We start from the raw sequence: 19,642 nt of genomic DNA, 5'->3' as shown, positions 1-19,642 counted from the left end.
TGCGGATGACACAAAGTTGGGAGGTATTGCCAATTCAGAGGAGGATCAGGATATTCTGCAGGGAGACTTGAATGACCATGTAAATTGGAGTAACAAACAAGGATTTGTTAGTAAATTTGTTAGTCTCTAAGGTGCCACAAGTACTCCTGTTCTTTTAAATAGGATGAAATAGGATGAAATTTAATAGTGAAAAGTGTAAGGTGATGCCTTTAGGGATGACTAACAACAATTTTAGTTACAAGCTGGGGACACATCAGTTAGAAGTAACAAAGGAGGAGAAAGACCTCGGAGTCCTGGTAGACCGCAGGATGACTATGAGTCGACAATGTGACGTGGCGGTGAAAAAAACCAATGCGGTCTTGGGATGCATTAGGCGAGGTATATCTAGTAGGGATAAGGAGGTGCTGCTTCCGTTATACAAGGCACTGGTGAGACCTCATTTGGAGTACTGTGTGCAGTTCTGGTCTCCCATGTTTAAAAAAGATGAACTCAAACTGGAACGGGTACAGAGAAGGGCCACTAGGATGATCAGAGGAATGGAAAACCTGTCGTATGAAAGGAGACTCGAGGAGCTCGGGTTGTTTAGCCTAACCAAACGAAAGCTGAGGGGGGATATGATTGCTCTCTTTAAATATATCAGAGGAATAAATACCAGGGAGGGAGAGGAATTATTTCAGCTCAGTACTAATGTGGACACGAGAACGAATGGATATAAACTGGCCGTGTAGAAGTTTAGGCTTGAAATTAGACAAAGGTTTCTGACCGTCAGAGGGGTGAAATATTTGAACAGCCTTCCGAGGGAAACAGTGGGGGCGAAGGACCTGTCTGGTTTTAAGATTAAGCTAGGTAAGTTTATGGAGGGAATGGTTTAATGGGATAACATGATTTTAGTCAAATGAACAGCGTGCCATCACTGGTAAATAGTATCAATGGCCAATGAGGGTCTGGCTGGAGAATCTTGCCTACATGCTCGGGGTTCTACTGATCGCCATATTTGGGGTCGGGAAGGAATTTTCCTCCAGGGTAGATTGGCAGAGGCCCTGGAGGTTTTTCGCCTTCCTCCGCAGCATGGGGCAGGGGTCGCTAGCTGGAGGATTCTCTGCTACTTGAAGTAAACAAAGACTGTGAATGGCTATCCAACTACGGAAGCAGTTTCTCCTCCCTTGGTGTTCACACCTCAACTGCTAGCAGAGCACCTCACCGTCCATGACTGAACTAACCTCATTATCTCCATACTGATTTATACCTGCCTCTGGAGATTTCCATTACTTGCATCTGAAGAAGTGAGGTTCTTACCCACGAAAGCTTATGCTCCCAATACTTCTGTTAGTCTTAAAGGTGCCACAGGACCCTCTGTTGCTTTTTGCCTTAATGTACGGCATAGTCTCAGCCACTAGCCCTGAACGCTCTGTAATCTGAAATAGTGTATATTCTCCACTAGCACGACACAAAGGACTACAATAAGAGCTAAGGTTTAGCCGCAGCTCTGAATCTGTTTACTTTTGTAAGGTTGATTAATCTCTCTCTTTGTACTTTAGTGTTATTTTTACTGTCTTTGTATATACTGACCTCAATTTTCAGGGCCAGCCAGGAGTCAAGAGGAGGCAGGAGAGCCAAAGGTAGGTTTGTGTTATGCTCCAGTAATCTATAGCTGCTGGAACAGCTCCTTGGGGGTTACTGCAAGTGCCTCTAAATTAGAGCAGGCCTGAGACTACTTTAACTTATGCTGGTAGTAAAACTGGCCCTGGGCTGGGAGCTGAACAGGCTCCTTGCTGTAATTTAAGCAGCACATGGGACACACAGCAAGCTTTGACCACATTCTTCTCTCTGGTGTTAGGCCTAGTCTTCACTTACCGGCTGGTCCGGAGGCACGCCATCGATGTTCTGGGATCGATTTATCGCGTCTGGTTAAGACGCGATAAATCGATCCCGGATCGATCCCGGAAGTGCTCACAATCGACGCCGGTACTCCAGCTCGCCGAGAGGAGTACGCGGCGTCGACGGGGGGAGACTTCCGGCCGCGTCTGGACCGCGGTAAGTCCGGAGTAAGGTACTTCGAATTCAGCTACGTTATTAACGTAGCTGAATTTGCGTACCTTAGTCCGAAGTCCGGACTAAGTGTAGACCAGCCCTTAGAGACTATGGCATAGAGCAAGCTACCCAGATCTATGCCATCATAGGATTCTGAGCTGCCTGCTTAGGACATATTAAGGCTATGATTTGCTCTCAGAGTTCCACAAAGCAGACCTTATCAGGGGCAAGGATCTGACCCACTACAACTATACTTTATCACATATTTAATTAGTTGGTTAATCAGGTATAGAGGGATCACTTACTGAAATGCACTAAGATAAAGTCACTATTTATGAAGCACTTTACACTTTAAACTGCTTTTCTAATTAATACTCCTTTTTGAAACAAATGTTGCAATTTTAAATATGGAAAAAAGCTTGCTAGGGAGGCAAATAATCATTTAAACCAAACATTTACATACTTTAAGCACATAGTTTTGAGGAATGCAAAGCCTTAAAAAAAAATCAACCTTTAAATTTTACACTGAGTAATGATGCACAAATTACAAAACTCCAATTATTTTTTTTCTTATTGCCTCGCCATGCAGTAACTAAGATGGAAACATCATCTCTAAGACACTCCACAACAGTGGCTCTCTAACTTTTTTTTACTGGTGACCCCTTTCATATAGCAAACCTCTGAGTGTGACCCCCCTTATAAATTAAAAACAGTTTTTATATATTTAACACCATCATAAATGCTGGAGGCAAAGCAGGGTTTGGAGTGGAGGTTGACAGTTTGCGACGCCCCATGTAATAACCTTGCGACCCCCAGTTTGAGAACCCCTGCTCTACAAGAACACAAAGCTAAAGAGTTCTCAAACATGCCAAGCCCTGTGTACTCTTGGTAAAACAGCCTAATACCATAGTATAAATTAGGGACTGAACCTGCAACCCCTTAAGCATGCAGAACTCCCACTTGAGTGGATGGAAGATTTGTGCACGTATTATCTGCATGATCAGGTATTTAAAGAGACAGCTGCTTCCCTTCCCTAATCTTAAATTCCCTATCATGTAGACAGTGAAAATGTACAGCAATAACCCAAAACATTTTAGAATAAGTTGTGATCTATTTATCATTTGATACATTTCTGCAACTCCCATTTCCAATAACGCTTAACTATTTTCTTTCCATTTCTGTAATACTTCTTTTAAGGATAAAAAATTAAAATCTATTGTCATGCTTGAATTGTCGTTTCCTCAATGGATAAATATGATTTTACCTATGGTTCTGATGGAACTGAAATTAAGGCTCTTTTTATTTATTCCCATATTAGTACCATAGATCATGTTTGCATTGCTCTGGGAACAATGAGCTGCTGCTCCTTCTCATCTTTAACATGAATGGGATTTAGGGCACATAGCAAGGTGAGAACAGACACCTTAGGGTTCCTGCAAAACAGCTGTTTAAAAGACATTTACATCTAAGTAACATTTTTTCATAAAAAACAAACATACTATGCCTATTGGAAGATGTCTTATGGCTTGCAGAGGCTTCTATATTCTATATATTTTTAGGAATTTTTCTGTATCATGAAGAATTTATACCAGCATTCTTTTTCTTTTTCCTTGTTTATATACCATCATCTCTCATTAATAAAAAGCTTCTTAAGTATGGCTGTGTCTAAGAATTATTTTTATAGTACAGACAATTATTAGACTGTAATGGGAAGTTTAATTTTGTTTGTACTGGGAATGTGAAGCATTTTCTGGTTTTGGAAAGCACCAGAACCATTTAGGCCTGTGAGCTGCTTTTGTCAAATTCAAAGTATTTTGGGAGGTGAAAGCCCATTATCACAAGGCAGTCCTTATTAAACAGCAGCACTGTTACATTACCCTGACTTTGAGTTCAGAAACAGGTGTGCTATCTGCACCACAAGTATTTAACAGACAATATTTCCCCAACTTTTATTTTTTGAATTGAAGGAAACTGTATATTAAATAATTTGATTCTAGATGTCCATTACTAAATTCCCCCCAACATACACACACACATTTTACAAAAGTATTTTTCATTAAACAACAACTAGTAGTTACACTGGAAATGGTTTGTTACTTGCTCCTTGATTATTCTTAATTATTTGGCACACCTTTACTGCTCAAAGGAGAGGTTATTTCCTTGCTGAGAAGATGAAATTGTCAATAAAACAGCTAGACGATGTGATATGAATTCCAACAGAAAACACATCCATCCTGAGGAACTCTCACTAACAAATTCTCACAATCTTCCATACATATCCAGCTGTGATCATGGGGTTCCCATCAATAAGTAAAAGGTCAGTGCAACAATAAGAAGCAAACAGAATGGAGAAGAAAACGTTTGATAGGCAGCTGATGGCATAAAAATGTCTTCATACTTGTAAATACTGACAACACGCTCTGATACAGGCGGTGAGTCTATGTCATGCCGAGTTATAGAACCTTTAATAGACAAAGGATAGAAAAAGAGATGAGCATAGCATGTGAATTAAACCACTTCTGATTCTCTTTCTTTTCCGCTAGATAACCTCACCTCCTCTTATTGCTAGTTACTATACCAAAAGAAGGATTTTCTTAAGTTTAAAATGGTGTTTCTATCCAAATAGGAAATCTTCACAAAAACACATTACATCAACAGTTAACATAGTGCCAGAAGGTAAAACTCTGAATAAATCATACAAAACCTGAACAACAAACTATGAACAATATCCTTCAGAAGAATCACGAACTGGTCCTTTTGAAGCATCTACAATCAATTTTAGCTTTTGGGAGTAAAGATAATAAAAAAAAGTAGGTAAGGAATTTTTATATGACTTAACTTGACACTGTCCCCTTAATTTACATATATATACACACTGCTATTGTAAACAGAAATCTGAACATCTTTTGCAAACTATTTTACAATGATGGAATAGATTGAAGAATGCAGTTGTGGCCACATACCATCAACTTACCCTGAATTGCTGGACCCCAAGCAAACAAATAGTACCAGCTCAAGTGAAGATCTACAATAGTTTCATCTCTGGGAACATACACAGGACGTTTAAATCGACAAGTCACACGGTTGTTTTCAAAAATCCCTTCTTCATCTCTAGCTGGATTTCGCTGGATCTCTTTAGCCCACTGACCAACATTATAAAAGTGCTGTATTCGGACCCTTCCATTATCATCATGAACACAAGCCATGACATCATCTCCGCCCTAAACAGTAAGAAAGAAACGAGTCAGAGTTCTTTTACTTTTAGAAAGAAAACCAACAACATGCAATAATTTTTTTCATATCCATAAGAGTATTCGCATTACTTAATTTTCACTATGAAAGCTGACCATAATAAAGGCTCTAGTTCCCTCTTTCATTGTACAAATCCCTGGATACTTCCTCCTGCAGATTGTGCAGCAAAAAGTCAATGGTAATATTTACTTTTTCTATCTGTTTATGGGTATGCAAGCCACTTTTTGATTTTCCCAGTGGAAGCAGAGAAAGAACTGTCATGCATTGCATCCCCTTCCTGTCAGTTCTTTCTCTGCTTCCACATCCCCAAGACGTATATTAAATCCTAGTAGGATGGCAACTCCCTGACATAATTTAAGTAACAAGAAAGAAAAAGTAACATTTTTTTATTGTTCATAATAGGCAAACTTCCCAGATATTGTACCACAACAAAAACAGAGGAAGAATAGAACTTTTGGGGTGTAAAGTTCATTACATTAAATGTTATATAATCTAATCAACAGCAGGAAACAAATCTAAAATATCTGAAGGGATACTTGCATAACTGCAAAGAATCCACTTTAATTCAATAGTGTTTTTCGTAATTCCTTCCCTTATTATGTATCACCTAAGTGCAAAGTAGGAATTCAGTTAAATGGCAAATTTGCTTCTGCACATATTGTAGGCAGTGACAAAGAAACACAATCTAAGAAACAAACAAGTGGATGAAAAAAAAAAGTGTTATGACAATTACCTGTGCAGGCTATTCACAGAAGTACTGTAATCCTAAAACGCTTATACAAAAACACTGTTGACACAGAAAAGACACTTAACCTTTCAGGGCACAATATTACTTCCAAAAGGATAGCCCTCCCAGAAGCATTAGTACCAGGAATAAATCTTAAAGTTTTGTAGGTTGTTGGCAAGTAAAGATTGGGTTACTGCCAGTGTTGTAGATGTTAGTACTGGCTAACAATATACCCCACAGTCATAGTACTGTCATCAATGTGTCACAATGAAGGAGGCAATAATGTCTGCTGACTTTATCCTTAAGTAAGTCTGTTCTTTTATACATGTTGCAAAAGATTCATAACTGTCTTTGCTCACCTAATCCTGGTAGCACAAACTGCTTTTGGGGAACAAAATGGATATGGGCAAAGTAAGGGGTGGCACATTAATTTAGCTGCCATTGCTGTGTAGATTCTTATACAACTGCTGAAAAATGGAAGAACTAGGTAAGACATGAACTTGAAAAGTTCCAGGTGCTCAGAATTATTGTGGGAGAGGTGGTGACTGCTACAGTTGAGGTTATATAAGTGCTTCCATTCTAACCTCCTGTTTTCTGTCACAGTTTTCAAAAACTTTTTTTATAAGTTTGAGCAAAAATTCTTCACCTCTAAGGACGAGGTTTTTTTTAAAAAAATAGCACCTTCCACATTAAAAAACCAAACACAAAACCAAGTTAAAATGTTGTTTTGAACTATTCTGTAGTCAAAATTGCAGTGTAGCTCCCTAACACATCAACTCAATCAATTAAAAAAAAAACATGGATTTTTAATTATTTTCCTTGCCTAGTTGTTCTTGCAATATCATCCTCATCTGGAATCTTTCTACTGGTTCTCCTTTACATGCCACACTGAATTTAAACTTCCTAGATCTTTTTTGGTAAGGTTCTGCAGAACTCCACCCTGCCCCACATCTTGGGGTTTTTTTCCTATCAGGTTCCCCCACCCCATAACTCCGCCAGTGATGCCAAACATGATGCCCTATTCAGTTCCTTCTTCTCAACCCATCTCTGTGCATTTTTTCTACAGTGCCCCCTTTGTATGGAATGACCTCTCAACCTCGGTTCACCATGAACAACCACTTTCTCCTCATTGAAATCTGTCCTAAATACTGACTTCTTGCATTATGCCCACAAAAAGTTAATTCATAATAGTTATAGGTGAAACAAACAAACAAAGCCCTACTAATTACCCCTACCTCTGGAGTTCTCGGTGGGTCCAACTTCTATGTCTTTTAGACTGTAAATGCTTCAAGACATGGATTGTCCTTATTTCTGAGCATACTACAGCGACAAGCACATTGGCACTGAATAAATAAGGGCCAGACTCTGACACCTTTGCTCACAAAGGGTGGCAACACATTCCACAAGTGGTCCCATCCACTTCAACTGGACAAATAGTGGAGTAATGTACTATTCAGCATGAGCAAGTGTATCAGAATATGGTTCTGAGTCAACAAATAAAAATAATAAAATCTGAACCTAAGTTAATAGAAAAGGAGTACAAAATCTTAACAAGAGAGAGCACAAAAATGGAATGAGCATTATGCTATTCAAGACAAAGAAAGAATACTAAAAGCTGCACAGGGCAATGAAGAAATAATCCATCAAAGAATCAAGATTATTTTCTTCCCTGAACTGTATCTGGCTGCTCAAGCCAGAAACCGGGACTTGATTCCACTAAGGCAGAATTTTGTTGATGAGGAATGAGTGCTGCAGCCCTGTTGCCACAAAGCCATAAATTATTTATTTATTTGTATTTTATTTATTTAAATTTAAAGCTCAAAGTCATTTACAACAAACCCTACATATTCTAGGACACTCGTTTGGCCGGGAAATTACTGGGAAAAATAGATGAAATTAACAGATACAATAAGCAATAAAGACTGAAATGACAAATGGCATTGTAGCCTGATTAAGTGATGTACAGCATCTCATACATAGCCGGTTTGAAAACCAAAGCATTCACTTTAAAATTACGATTGTGCAGGGGTGCCATCTACTGGATATATGATAAGGCTGCATGTTACCACTGTTAACCTGATATAGACATGGGGCAGATTTTTAAAGGTGCAGACAGGTGCCTGGGAGTGCCTATGTACTTTTGAAAATCCCACTAAGTGCCTATCTGGATCTTGAGGCTCTTAAATACCTTTAAAAATGTGCCCCTACAACTATTTAAGACTCCATGATGCATACTGGAGGCAGACTGATTAATATCTTTTATTTCCAACATAATACCATATACATGGGTAGGATGGTAATGCATCTCCCCTCACATTTTCTTTGTGCTCCTCATTTTGGGCCTAATCCAAAGTCAGTGGCTGATATCAGTGGGAGTCTTTCTATTGCTTCAGTGGACTCTGATTAAGGACCATTAAACACTCTCTCATTTTCCAGTGTATAGAGTCCACATGCAACTTAATAATTACACTTGCCCTCTGACTTGGGATGTATTACATAAACACTATTTTCAGTTGCAGATGGGGGGTATGTTTCAATATGCAATCAATTATAGATAGCATTATAAACTGTGTTCTAAGCTTAAATATGTTAATGAGAATTGCTATTTGTATAACAGAATTATATTCCTCAATTCTTGCTTTCCTCATAAAACCCCAATAAAAACAATGCTCTGAAATATAAAAATCACAGGAACAAGTATAAATATGAGGCAACCCTGTTTAAAAACTTTTTTAAAAAGCAAAAGAACAAATTGAAATAGGCTTGCTTTATATAGCATATATATTTATATTAGCAATAATAATTTTCTCTCTAAATTCACCTGGCTTTTCTGAAAATGTGGGGTGTTGGTGGAGGAAAGAGGCAGTGGGCATCCCCTTGAGAGTTTAATGGTTAAGTCCAGATTTATACAGTGGGAAAATAATTGACTTATTCAAGAAAACGTTACTCTTCACTAATTTCTGATGTATACTTTGTTCCATTAAACACTGATACAGAACACTTAGAAGACAAACTTGTTAGTCTTGAATGGTTTTTTAAAATTAAATGGTGCAAAGTCATTAAGAGTCTTGCATTCAACAACAAAAGCCAAAAATCACTGTAGTCTTTCATTCTGAAGGGAGGTGGGACAGTCCAGTGGCTAGGGAACTTGACCAGGCATCAGCAGGCCTGATCTGCTGGCCTGATTTGCTGTCTGGTTTTCATTTCATCTCTTTACAGCTCTGCTTCCCAATCTGTAAAACGGGGGTAAATAATACTCACCCCTCCTTTGTAAAGTGCCTTGCGAACTAGAGATGAAAAGCACTATGCAAGCATTAAATATTATTTCTCATTAAAAAGTGTATCTTTCTTTATATCTGCCACATATTTTTCAAATCCAATATAAACTGTGCCTATTCTAATACATAAAAGCTTGTATACTTGTTAACATGAAACATTAAATGTTGTTGGCCTTACCATTTTCTTGTCTGAAGAAAATCCTACTGCCACCCAGCCATCAGTGTCAGCACTCAACTCGAACTCTACATCAGCTCCTATTCTACGATAACTGAGAAAATAGTCACAAGTCTCGGCATTACATCCAGGTTTACCATACCTGAATGAAATAGAAAAACAGGACATGTGCCTTTTTCAGAATATGAACAGCTTTTTTGTTATAGCTTACCTGTGTTTCTACATCAAAAACTTACAGACAGCATGATTTGTTGTTAATGGTGGTGGTCACATAAATAAAATTTTCAGATATTGATAGAACATATCATTTCTATACTATATTGTATTTTATATATAATACTATAAATTACGCTGTTAACGATAATTATCCCTTTATAGTAAGACAGGGTAATGTTAGCTCATTATGGTGAGCACTTATTCAGAGATGCGATCCATTGATCTCTTTGGGACTATTTACGTAAGTGCTCATCAAGTTCTGAACAACATAATCCCTGATCCTGGTGAATAGCTGCAGACAATAAACATTTAGTAAAATGAATGTGGGACATTTACTAGTGCCCCTAGTGAAGTCAAGTAATGTTTATAAACTGAAAGATGTCTACATTTTTATTCTACACCAACCTAAAGCATCCCTTGGTTTTTCCACAATCATCCACTCTAATTTTTGCAAATGGATCCACAGGAGGAGCAGTAGGGAAAGGGTAACCTGTATAATCAGAATAAACCACCATTAAATAATGAATGCGGAGAAATACATCCAAATATTGCCATTGTTATTATTTATCTATATTAGAATAGTATCTAAGAGGCCCCAACCAAGATTAGGCCTTCATTGTGCTAGGCACTGTACATAAACTTAGTAAGAGAGAGAGAGAGAGTCCCCGCCCTGAAGAGCTCACAATCTAACTAGACAAAACATGCAAAGAGTAGATAAGAGAAAGTATTATTGGGCTGGATTATCTTGTTTGCTAAATGCATTTTGAGGGATGGGGGTGTAGTGGAGCCAGAGGCCACTACACCTTATTCTCTGCTGGCAGAAGATCTGTCCACAAGTCAGTTAGGAATCAGGGATCTGCAATCTGCTCCTTCCTAGTCCCTCCTCCACTGCACTTGAGCTTTGTATCCAGCGGAGAACTGAGTCCATTACTTCCATTTTAAAGATGGGGCACTGAGGCTGTGACACATGGCCAGAAAGAGTAAGCAGTTCGCAGGCTAAATGACCCAGATTCAACCTTTAGAGCAGGGGTGGCCAACCTGTGGCTCCGGAGCCAGATGCGGCTCTTCAGAAGTTAATATGCAGCTCCTTGTATAGGCACCAACTCCTGGGCTGGAGCTACAGGCGCCAACTTTGCAATGTGCCGGGGGGTGCTCACTGCTCAACCCCTCACTCTGCCACAGGCCCTGCCCCCACTCCACCCTTTCCCGCCCCCTCCCCTGAGCCTGCCATACTCTCCTCCTTCCCCTCCCCCATGGAGCTTCCTGCACACCATGAAACAGCTGATCCGGAGATGCAGGGAGGGACGGGGAGGCGCTGATTGGCGGGGCTGCCGGTGGGTGGGAGGCGCTGGGAGCAGGGTGGGGAAGCTGATGGGGGGCTGCTGACATATTACTGTGGTTCTCTGGCAATATACATTGGTAAATTCTGGCTCCTTTTCAGGCTCAGGTTGGCCACCCCGCTTTAGAGACATGTTAGAAAAATATGTAAATGGTAATTCGGGCCATTCCACGTTAGATAGGCAAGAACTTTGAAATGTAAACCACTATTGTTAGAGAATTAGAAGTAATAATAATTGTATGTGTTTACTTATATCTTGTTAAATGTTAACCATGTAAACAGACAGTTCCTATTACTATAGCTACTGATTCAGAGATCAAAAGGGACTATTAACATTTAGATCAGGGGTCTCAAACTCAATTTACCTTAGGGCCAGTGCCAGTCCTCAAATCCTCCAAGCAGGCCCCTGCAAACTCCGCCCCCCAAACTCCGCCCCACACCTGCCTAAGACTCTGGGAAGGAGTCTGGATGGGGGAGGAGGTCTGGAGTAGGGGACTGGGGTGCAGGCTCTAAGAGGGAGTTTGAGTCCAGAAGGGGTGAGAGGTTGGGCTCTGGGGTGCAGGCTCTGGGAGGGAGGAGGGGAGAGGGATGCAGGCTCTGGGAGGGAGTTTGGGAGCTGGGGGTGTGTGGGGATGGGGCGCAGGCTCTGGGAGGGAGTATGAAGGCTTGAGGGGGGTGTAGGGGAAGGGGGTGCAGGCTCTGGGAGGGAGTTTGGAGGCTGGGAGTTGGGAGTGGAGGGGGTGCAGGCTCTGTGAGGGGGTCGGGGGGTGCGGTGCTTACCTAGGGCTCCAAGGCGGGACAGGGCGGGCTGGGGGTCCTCTGCGTGCTGCTGCCCCCAGGCACCACCCCCGCAGCTTCCCATTGGCCGCAGGGGGCAGCACGCGGAGGCCCCGCCCCGCCACGGGACTGTAGGGAAGAGCCGGCAGACACATGGAGCAAGCAGGCAGAAGCTGCTCAGCTCCGCTGCGCTGCTGGTGATGGCCCTGGGCCACTGTAAATAGCCCAGGGGACACGCGGGGGCGAGCACCTGGGGGCGATAGGTGGGGCCAAGAGAGAGACCCGGCCCCAAAATTGCTGGAGCCCCATGGGCCACATTGGAGAAGTTCTCGGGCTGCAGATGGCCCACGGGCCGGAAGTTTGAGACCCCTGATTTAGATGAAATGTGAGTGTGATCATGTCATTGTCTATGTGTCTCTTTAAAGATTGTGATGAACTGCTTAATGGATAAATTACCTTATGTTAATCCGTGTAGTTAGTCACCAGTAATGTTTGGGAAACAGAAGGTTACATCAAAAGCCTATTGTTCATCCAAGAACTCTGTGTTACCCAGGAACTGTATAAAGTATTCTTGGGATCTGATCCTTTCATCTCAGATCTGCTTGAGCTTTATTTTGGGGGAAGTTTGAGTCATAAGACTGAGATTTCCAGTCACATCTAGATCACCTGGGGTATGAAACACTGGACTGAAATTATGGACTAATTCTAAGAACTCTTTGCAACTAGAAAGCTCACCATCTCTACTATGAAACTGATCTCAGAACTGTACTCATAAGAACTGTCTGTAAGCGTATATTTGGATAAGATCTGGAATATTCATTAATTTAGGAGGTAATGTGTCCAATCCTTCGGGATTGGTAGAACTTTCATATTTGACTTGGCTGTCTGGGGGGTAACCCAAAGGCTGGGTTGCTATGTTTTGGCTTCCGTGTAACCAGTAAGGTTATACTAGAAGCTGAAGAATCTAAATATTGGAATATCCACCAGCTTTGGGGATTGTCTGCCCCATTCTTTGCAGTCTGCCCTGATTTAAGCAATCTCAGTATGCCCCCCCGCCCCAGGGACCCTAGTCACAGAGGACTGGATTTTCAAAAGTATCTGAAGACACCTAACTCCTATGAGCTTTCAATGGGCATTAATCACCTAACTCTCTTAGGCACTTTTAAAAATCCCACTAAGAGAGAATAAGTGATTTCCTGTGTGACCTTAGGCAGTCTGTGGCAGAACAACGCAGTGAGCCCAGGTTTCCTAAGTCTCTGTCCATATATGAATGTTAAAAGTATACCGCTGTTAAACCAATATAGTTTCAGTTCACCAACCCAGATATGTACAGGGCCTTTTTGATTAATTCTGCATTAAAAATTAAAATGAATTTTATATTAAAAGGTAAAAGACAAGTTAAAGATAAAATACACCACATAAATCTGAACACAAAACAACCAGATAATGAAAAAGTCAGGGCTCCAAAACCAATGTTCACTTGTCCACTTGGCACAGTACACTTTGTGGAATGAGGCTGAGTGAACATTGTTTTTGAAACCTTACATTTTGAATTTCCTGATCTCTCGGGGTTCAGGTTTTCAACCTTTATGTTGTTATTTGAATTTGATATTCTTTTCTTCAACTGACAGAAAAAGAAAGAACTAGCTGTGGCACTAAGAAGTTTTGCAGCTGCGTTTTCACTTCCTCAGGAGTTTTAAGCTGCACCACTCAACAGAAACACAACTATCACTATAATACTATTGGAGCTGTGCACTACTGCACCACTCGATAGTGCTGCAGGCAGCAATGTAACTAAAAGCTTTTACTGCACGCAAGCAAAGGAAAGTTTTCACTGCCTAAAACCTAGTTATTTAACCCCTTCCCTTCCGCTACGTTTTCAAGCAGCTATACGACGTTCAGCCACACATTAAGTTTGAAGCTTTAAAGTTCAGCCCCATTTATTTTAAAATTTATAAAATATGCTCAGTACATATCTAGGCACATATATATTTGACATAACACATGGCTTTTTAAAAGTTAAAAAATAATCAGAGACTTCTTCACCCCTTATGAAATTATACACCAGCACAGTCACTCCCCTCCCTGCTCAGGCAAAAGCCTGGGAAAACAAGATGGGCCTTGCACTGTGGCCCAAAGATCAGCTAATCATATTCTACCCAACCAGCAAGGGAAGTGAATTCCTAAACTGATAGTCCTTCAATAGAATGTCCTTCCCCAACCTCCATGGGTTTAAATCTTAGGAATTGTTAATAGCTCCACCTCATTGGCTGATCTCAACTATTATATGGAACCTGTGGAATCCTGGAAGAGGAAGCCCTCCGGGCAAACCAGGCAATTGCCCCAAATCACCTATTGGGATTTCTCAGAGAGGAAAGGAAGAACTACTCAAGTGCAACACTGTCTAAGCTAGCTATGATCTGCAAACAGGTCAGCGAAAATCTTGTCACAAATGAATGGAGGGGTTCTGACTGATCTAATAATCAGTGAGAATACTTTCCATTGCTAAGAGATCAGTGTGACTAGTGCAGCTTTCATACCAAATCCAGGCCTAACACCAGACTGAAAGAATGGGATGAGAGAAATGAGAAGTGTCTGTGGTTTCCAAATTGTCTTGCCACAATTTCTAACAGTAATCTTTCCCCCAAAGGTAAAAGATTAGGAACAGGGCAATTACTGGTAAGATTGCTATGGTAAGATGATGGCTTCTTAAATAAAACCCTAACTGTTGATGTGAGGGATGCTGGCAATCAGCCCTCCTTCAAGGAGTCACTAGTCGAATCAACGGATAATGGATGTAATACCTCCCTACTTAATTTTACTAACCAAGAAAGTAAAGGCTCCAACTCGCAGGCTGTAGCTAGAAACTCTGTGACTGAAACTGTCCAGAACTTTGCCAGAGAAGATGATATATTTATCCCCTCCTGAAATGGTTTTGCAGCCACAAAAGCAGCCAATTTTTTTTATCTAAATCATATCAATCTTGTCTGCACAGCAACTAGAAAACTTCTCATGGTGAGAAAGAACTGACTCTTGTATCTGAGTGGAGGCAACCAGGCATGATCAACCCATCAAACACCCGGAAAAGCTCTGTCAAATGGATTTCACAGATGAAGAAAAATTCACCATCATCATTAAAAACAATATTGCAATCAATGTGACTGCATGATTTCTGTCAAGAACATTAGTCTCTATCCTATATGCTTCATCTGTCACAGGTCATCTTTATACTAAGGTAACCTGTGAAAAGAGAATGCTTGGCGGCCATAGCATAGATGGTTGAGGACAGAAGATAGACTGCACCTCAGAACCATCAATAAAATGGGTACAGATAGCAGATATTCTTCTAAGAGAAATGTGAAACCTAACTGGGTCTTCCAATCGCTCCATGAGATCCAGTGCAACAGGTCTCCTGCCCACGGGGAGTACATGTGAGCCCTGATTTCAAACTGCAAGTGGTGGTAATAGAGACTTGGCACATTTAGCCTGAAAGGCTGTATATCCAAGAGGATAACACTTGAGCGTGCTCTAGGAGAGACAAGGTTGTATTCCCTGCAAAAGAGCAGAGCACAGCATTAGGCGTCCCTTGACCCCAGCACTGTCGCAGTGCCTGATTCCAAGTTCTTGCTCCAAAGCCTGGAGACACCAACAGTGGTTATTGTAAACTGAGACAGGAGGCAGAGCTCTCAGCACCTCAGCCAAAAGGAAGGGCAGCTGGAGGGATGCCCAAGCCAGAGAGAGGAGGGAGAGCTATGCTCATTTTGCCCGTCCTCTTTCCCATGATGAAGAACATTTGATTATCAATAGAAAATATGTGTGACACCCAAAACACAGTTTCGACCCACAGAAGGGCAGATTTCTCTCTCCCTCTCTTCCTTACCGAGAGCCTCAATCTACTGCGACCCTTGCACCTGGCCTCGCCGCCGACACTCCCCCTTCGGCACCCGCCCCCGACTGAGCCTGCAGTCGGAGCCACGGGCCCTGCAGAACTGGAGCCGCCGGGCGTGGAGCTGGCTCCAAACGTGCCCCAGAAAGTGCCACCCCGCAGCAGCAGCTCGGCTGCCCCCGCCCGGCCACAGCAGGGAACCAACGCCGCCGAGTTACTAGCCAACGTGCTGAAACGACGCGGCGACACGGGGCCAGGCGGCTCCACGGCACAGACCGCCTCGCAAGACAGCGGGGCGACGGGGGCGGAGACCCGGCCAGGAGCGGGGCCGAGAAGGGAGCAGCCCATCCCCCCCACCATGAGTCCTCCACCGGCCTTGGTGCAGCTCCCACTCCCGATGCATCCAGCTCCCTCCATTCCCCCCCCCCAGTGTCCTAATGCATCTCCTCCCCCGCGCATCCAGAGCCATTCTCCCGCTCCCGTCGGTGCGTGCTCCATTCCCCCCCCCCGTGTCCCAATGCATCCAGCTCCAGTCTCCCCCTCATTCCTATGCACGCTTCATCTTCCCCCATGCAGCCAGCTCCTTCTCTCCCTCCCCCGGATGCATGCTCTGCATATCCCCCCGCAGACTAGTGCATTTAGCTCCATTATTCCCCTCACTCCTGTATATGCTTCACCCTCCCCCGTACATCCAGCTCCATTCTCCCGCTCCCCTTGGTGCATGTTCCCCCTTCCCAGTGTCTCAGGGCATCCAGCTCCATTCTCCCTCCCCACCCCCACCGCCCCAGTGCATTTCAGCTCCACTCTCCCCCCTCACTCCTGCATGTTTCATCCTCCCCCGTGCATCCAGCCCCTTCTCTCCCTCCCCTCGGGTGCATGCTCCATCCCCGCGTCCGTGTCCCAGTGCATTTAGCTCCATTATTGGCCCCCACCCCCGTGCATCCAGCTCCATTCTCCCACTCCCCTTGGTGCATGCTTCCTCCCCCGAGCCCCCGCCCAGTGCATTTCAGCTCCACTCTCCCCTTCATTCCTACATATTTCACACACACACACGTTCATCGAGCTCCTCTCCCTCCCCTCGCTGCATGCTTCATCCCCCAGCTCACTATCCCCCTGGGCCTCGGAGCATCTCACCGGGCCGAGGGTTGCAGCTTCCTCCTCCTGCCCCAACAGGAGACTCCCCACCCCGCGCCCCCCGCCTCCTCACCCTCCTCGGAGAGGTAGCGCAGGTCGTAGAACTCGCTGGCGAAGGTGCCGTACGAGGAGTCGTGGTGCTGCCGCTGCGGCTCGTCCCGGGCCCCGCGTTCCCCGTCCCCTCGGCCCCCTCCCCGCGCCCCGCCGCTCTCGTCTGCCGGGCTGGCGGTGGAGGCTGCGGGGCCGGCGAGCAGCAGCAGCCAAGCGCCCCAGCGCAGCGGAGACATGGCGGCCCCGCAGCCGGGAGAGGCGCAGAGCGAGGCGTGCAGCAGCGCCCTCCTCCGCCTCCTGCTGCGCGCGGCGTCCTGCGAGGGGAGGGGCAGCGGGCTCCTGGGGGCTGGACGCCCCCCAGCTGGAATAGGGGGCTCCCAGCCCTGCCTCCCCCAGGGACCCGTGCATAGAGCCCCCATGGCAGCGAGTGGTTGATGAGAAGGGAGGGGCCTAAAATCAAGCCCCAATGTAGGGGCCAATCCGGAAATCTGAGACGAGGGGAACAACCCCACCGGCTTGGGGCAGATGGGCTCTGCGTTCACACGTGAGAATGCAGACCGGAGGGAGGGCAAACGCGCTCTGCTCCGAAGTAATGAAAGGTTTGGAGTGAAGGGAACTGTTTAGGAATGAGACATTTCCCTCTAATCCGCTTCCCACTCCCAAATATATCACTGCGGTTACTCAATGGTGCAGCACTGAAATGGGGGAAAGTGAGCTCCACGGAAAATGCTTAGGACCTTATGACTTGGCTTGGCCACAGATGTCATCAGTTTGCCCTGGTGTGAGAGAGAATGGGGCAGAAATAATTTCCCAAGGCAAATAAACTGAAACAAGCAGATTCTTACTGAGGGAAAAACCCAGTAAACGAATCAGCAGAGGGTGCTGGTGTAAATGAACCCACATTTGTAAGCTCCCCCCACATTAATAAATAACGCATCACAGACGTTCTAATGACTTTGCTCCCATGCTACAAAAGTGTTGGGTATACTTCCAGGCAATGGTATAGCCCTTTGGTGGTGTTCACCAACTGATCCACTGTGGGACTTAAGTACCTTCTTAAAGTTAAGCGTGTGGTTTAGAACTTCCTGAATTGTGATTCCTATACACTAATGTTAACTGCAGGGCATGTGCCTTTTGCATCCTTTATATGCTTTTCTAGGGTCTTCATTAAATTTTAAAATTTTAATATTGACATGCTTATTTACATTATTTGATGCTAAAAATAGTTTAAAAATAAACTATTTAAGTAAACCAGGCCCTAGATACTATAGAGGCGCACATATCAGTACATAGACCAATTTAAAGGTAAAAACCTTTATTTAAATTTTTTGTCTATTTTCAAGGCTGTTTCCCCACTCTGAACTTTAGGGTACAGATGTGGGGGCCTGCATGAAAACTTCTAAGCTTAACTACCAGCTTAGATCTGGTCCGCTGCCACCATTCCCAAGTGGATTCCCTTCCCTGGGAAGCCTTGAGAAACTCTTCACCAATTCCCTGGTGAATACAGATCCAAACCCCTTGGATCTTAAAACAAGGAGAAATTAACCATCCCCCCTCCTCCCTTCCACCAACTCCTGGTGGATCAAGATCCAACCCCCTTGGATCTAAAAACAAGGAAAATCAATCGGGTTCTTAAAAAGAAGGCTTTTAATTAAAGAAAAAGGTAAAAATCATCTCTGTAAAATCAGGATGGAAAATAACTTTACAGGGTAATCAAACTTAAAGAGCCCAGAGGACGCCCCTCTAGCCTTAGGTTCAAAGTTACAGCAAACAGAGGTAAACACCCTAGTAAAAGGTACATTTACAAGTTGAGAAAACAAAGATAAACTAACACGCCTTGCCTGGCTGTTTACTTACAAGTTTGAAATATGAGAGACTTGTTCAGAAAGATTTGGAGAACCTGGATTGATGTCTGGTCCCTCTCAGTCCCAAGAGCGAACAACCCCCAAAACAAAGAGCACAAACAAAAGCCTTCCCCCCACCCCCCCCCCAAGATTTGAAAGTATCTTGTCCCCTTATTGGTCCTTTGGGTCAGGTGTCAGCCAGGTTACCTGAGCTTCTTAACCCTTTACAGGTAAAAGGATTTTGGAGTCTCTGGCCAGGAGGGATTTTATAGTATTGTACACAGGACAGCTGTTACCCTTCCCTTTATAGTTATGACATCTATTAATATTGATTTTTAAAATGCTCTTCTGTGGGCCATTCTTGCTCCCAGTTATTTATCCTCTGCTATAGTTGCCACATAATCTATGCTCCTTAACTATGGAGTTCAGAATAAACGTTTGAGTATCCGGTAGAGGACAGTGGTGCACAGAAGCAGAAGTCAGTACATGGCAATATGTTAGCTGAGTGGAGAAGCTAGAAATTTTTAGAAAAAAAGTAAAGAAAAAAGTGCAAAAGTATTTTAGGCCTGATGCAAATGCACCACACTCCCAGGTAACTTACAGAAAGCTATAGGGGAGCAACATCAGGCTAAAACATCAAATATTGAGTGAGCCACTTGTTGCTACCAAACTTAGTATTGCTAGATAGAAACTAGTAGATCAGGATAACAGGAAGGTAACTAATGCTACATCTTATTCTTTTTTGACAAAAAATTAACTCTGATGAAGATTTTCCCCTTAAATATAGCTCATCAACTGCTGTTGAAGAAGCATTTACTCAGCAATGGAACAGCTGTCAGCTGCATAATCTATTTCCATGCATACAAAAAGGCCTTATGGCACTTTGATAGGGAGGATGCTGCACAGTAAATACTGGATTATGCTGTTACAGT

The 19,642-nt window shown here is 43.3% G+C and overlaps 1 protein-coding gene across 1 annotated transcript; it reads right to left on the bottom strand.

The window, feature by feature from the left end:
* Positions 1 to 1,316: 1,316 nt before the first annotated feature.
* Positions 1,317 to 17,285, bottom strand: FRRS1L (ferric chelate reductase 1 like). Its single transcript, XM_054019893.1, has 5 exons — positions 16,889 to 17,285; positions 10,085 to 10,169; positions 9,467 to 9,605; positions 5,006 to 5,252; positions 1,317 to 4,493 (listed from the first exon to the last, which is right to left on the bottom strand). The coding sequence occupies exons 1-5, from the start codon at positions 17,283 to 17,285 to the stop codon at positions 4,321 to 4,323; spliced, it is 1,041 nt and encodes a 346-aa protein (XP_053875868.1). The 3' UTR covers positions 1,317 to 4,320.
* Between the last annotated feature and the right edge of the window lie 2,357 nt (positions 17,286 to 19,642).

This window comes from Malaclemys terrapin, chromosome 2, assembly GCF_027887155.1.
Source record: "Malaclemys terrapin pileata isolate rMalTer1 chromosome 2, rMalTer1.hap1, whole genome shotgun sequence".
In the NCBI taxonomy this organism is placed as follows: domain Eukaryota; kingdom Metazoa; phylum Chordata; order Testudines; family Emydidae; genus Malaclemys; species Malaclemys terrapin.
Note: the sequence above shows the minus strand (reverse complement) of the source record. Positions and strands in the feature narration are given on the sequence as shown.

Bases quoted from the DNA above. Each gene is read 5' to 3' on its own strand.
- FRRS1L (XM_054019893.1), bottom strand. From the start codon at position 17,285: ATGGGGGCTCTATGCACGGGTCCCTGGGGGAGGCAGGGCTGGGAGCCC. The intron at 10,170-16,888 runs GTGAGGAGGCGG...CTGATTATACAG, and splicing joins GCGCTACCTCTCCGAGGAGG to GTTACCCTTTCCCTACTGCT. The intron at 9,606-10,084 runs GTTGGTGTAGAA...TATTTCATTCAG, and splicing joins AAAACCAAGGGATGCTTTAG to GTATGGTAAACCTGGATGTA.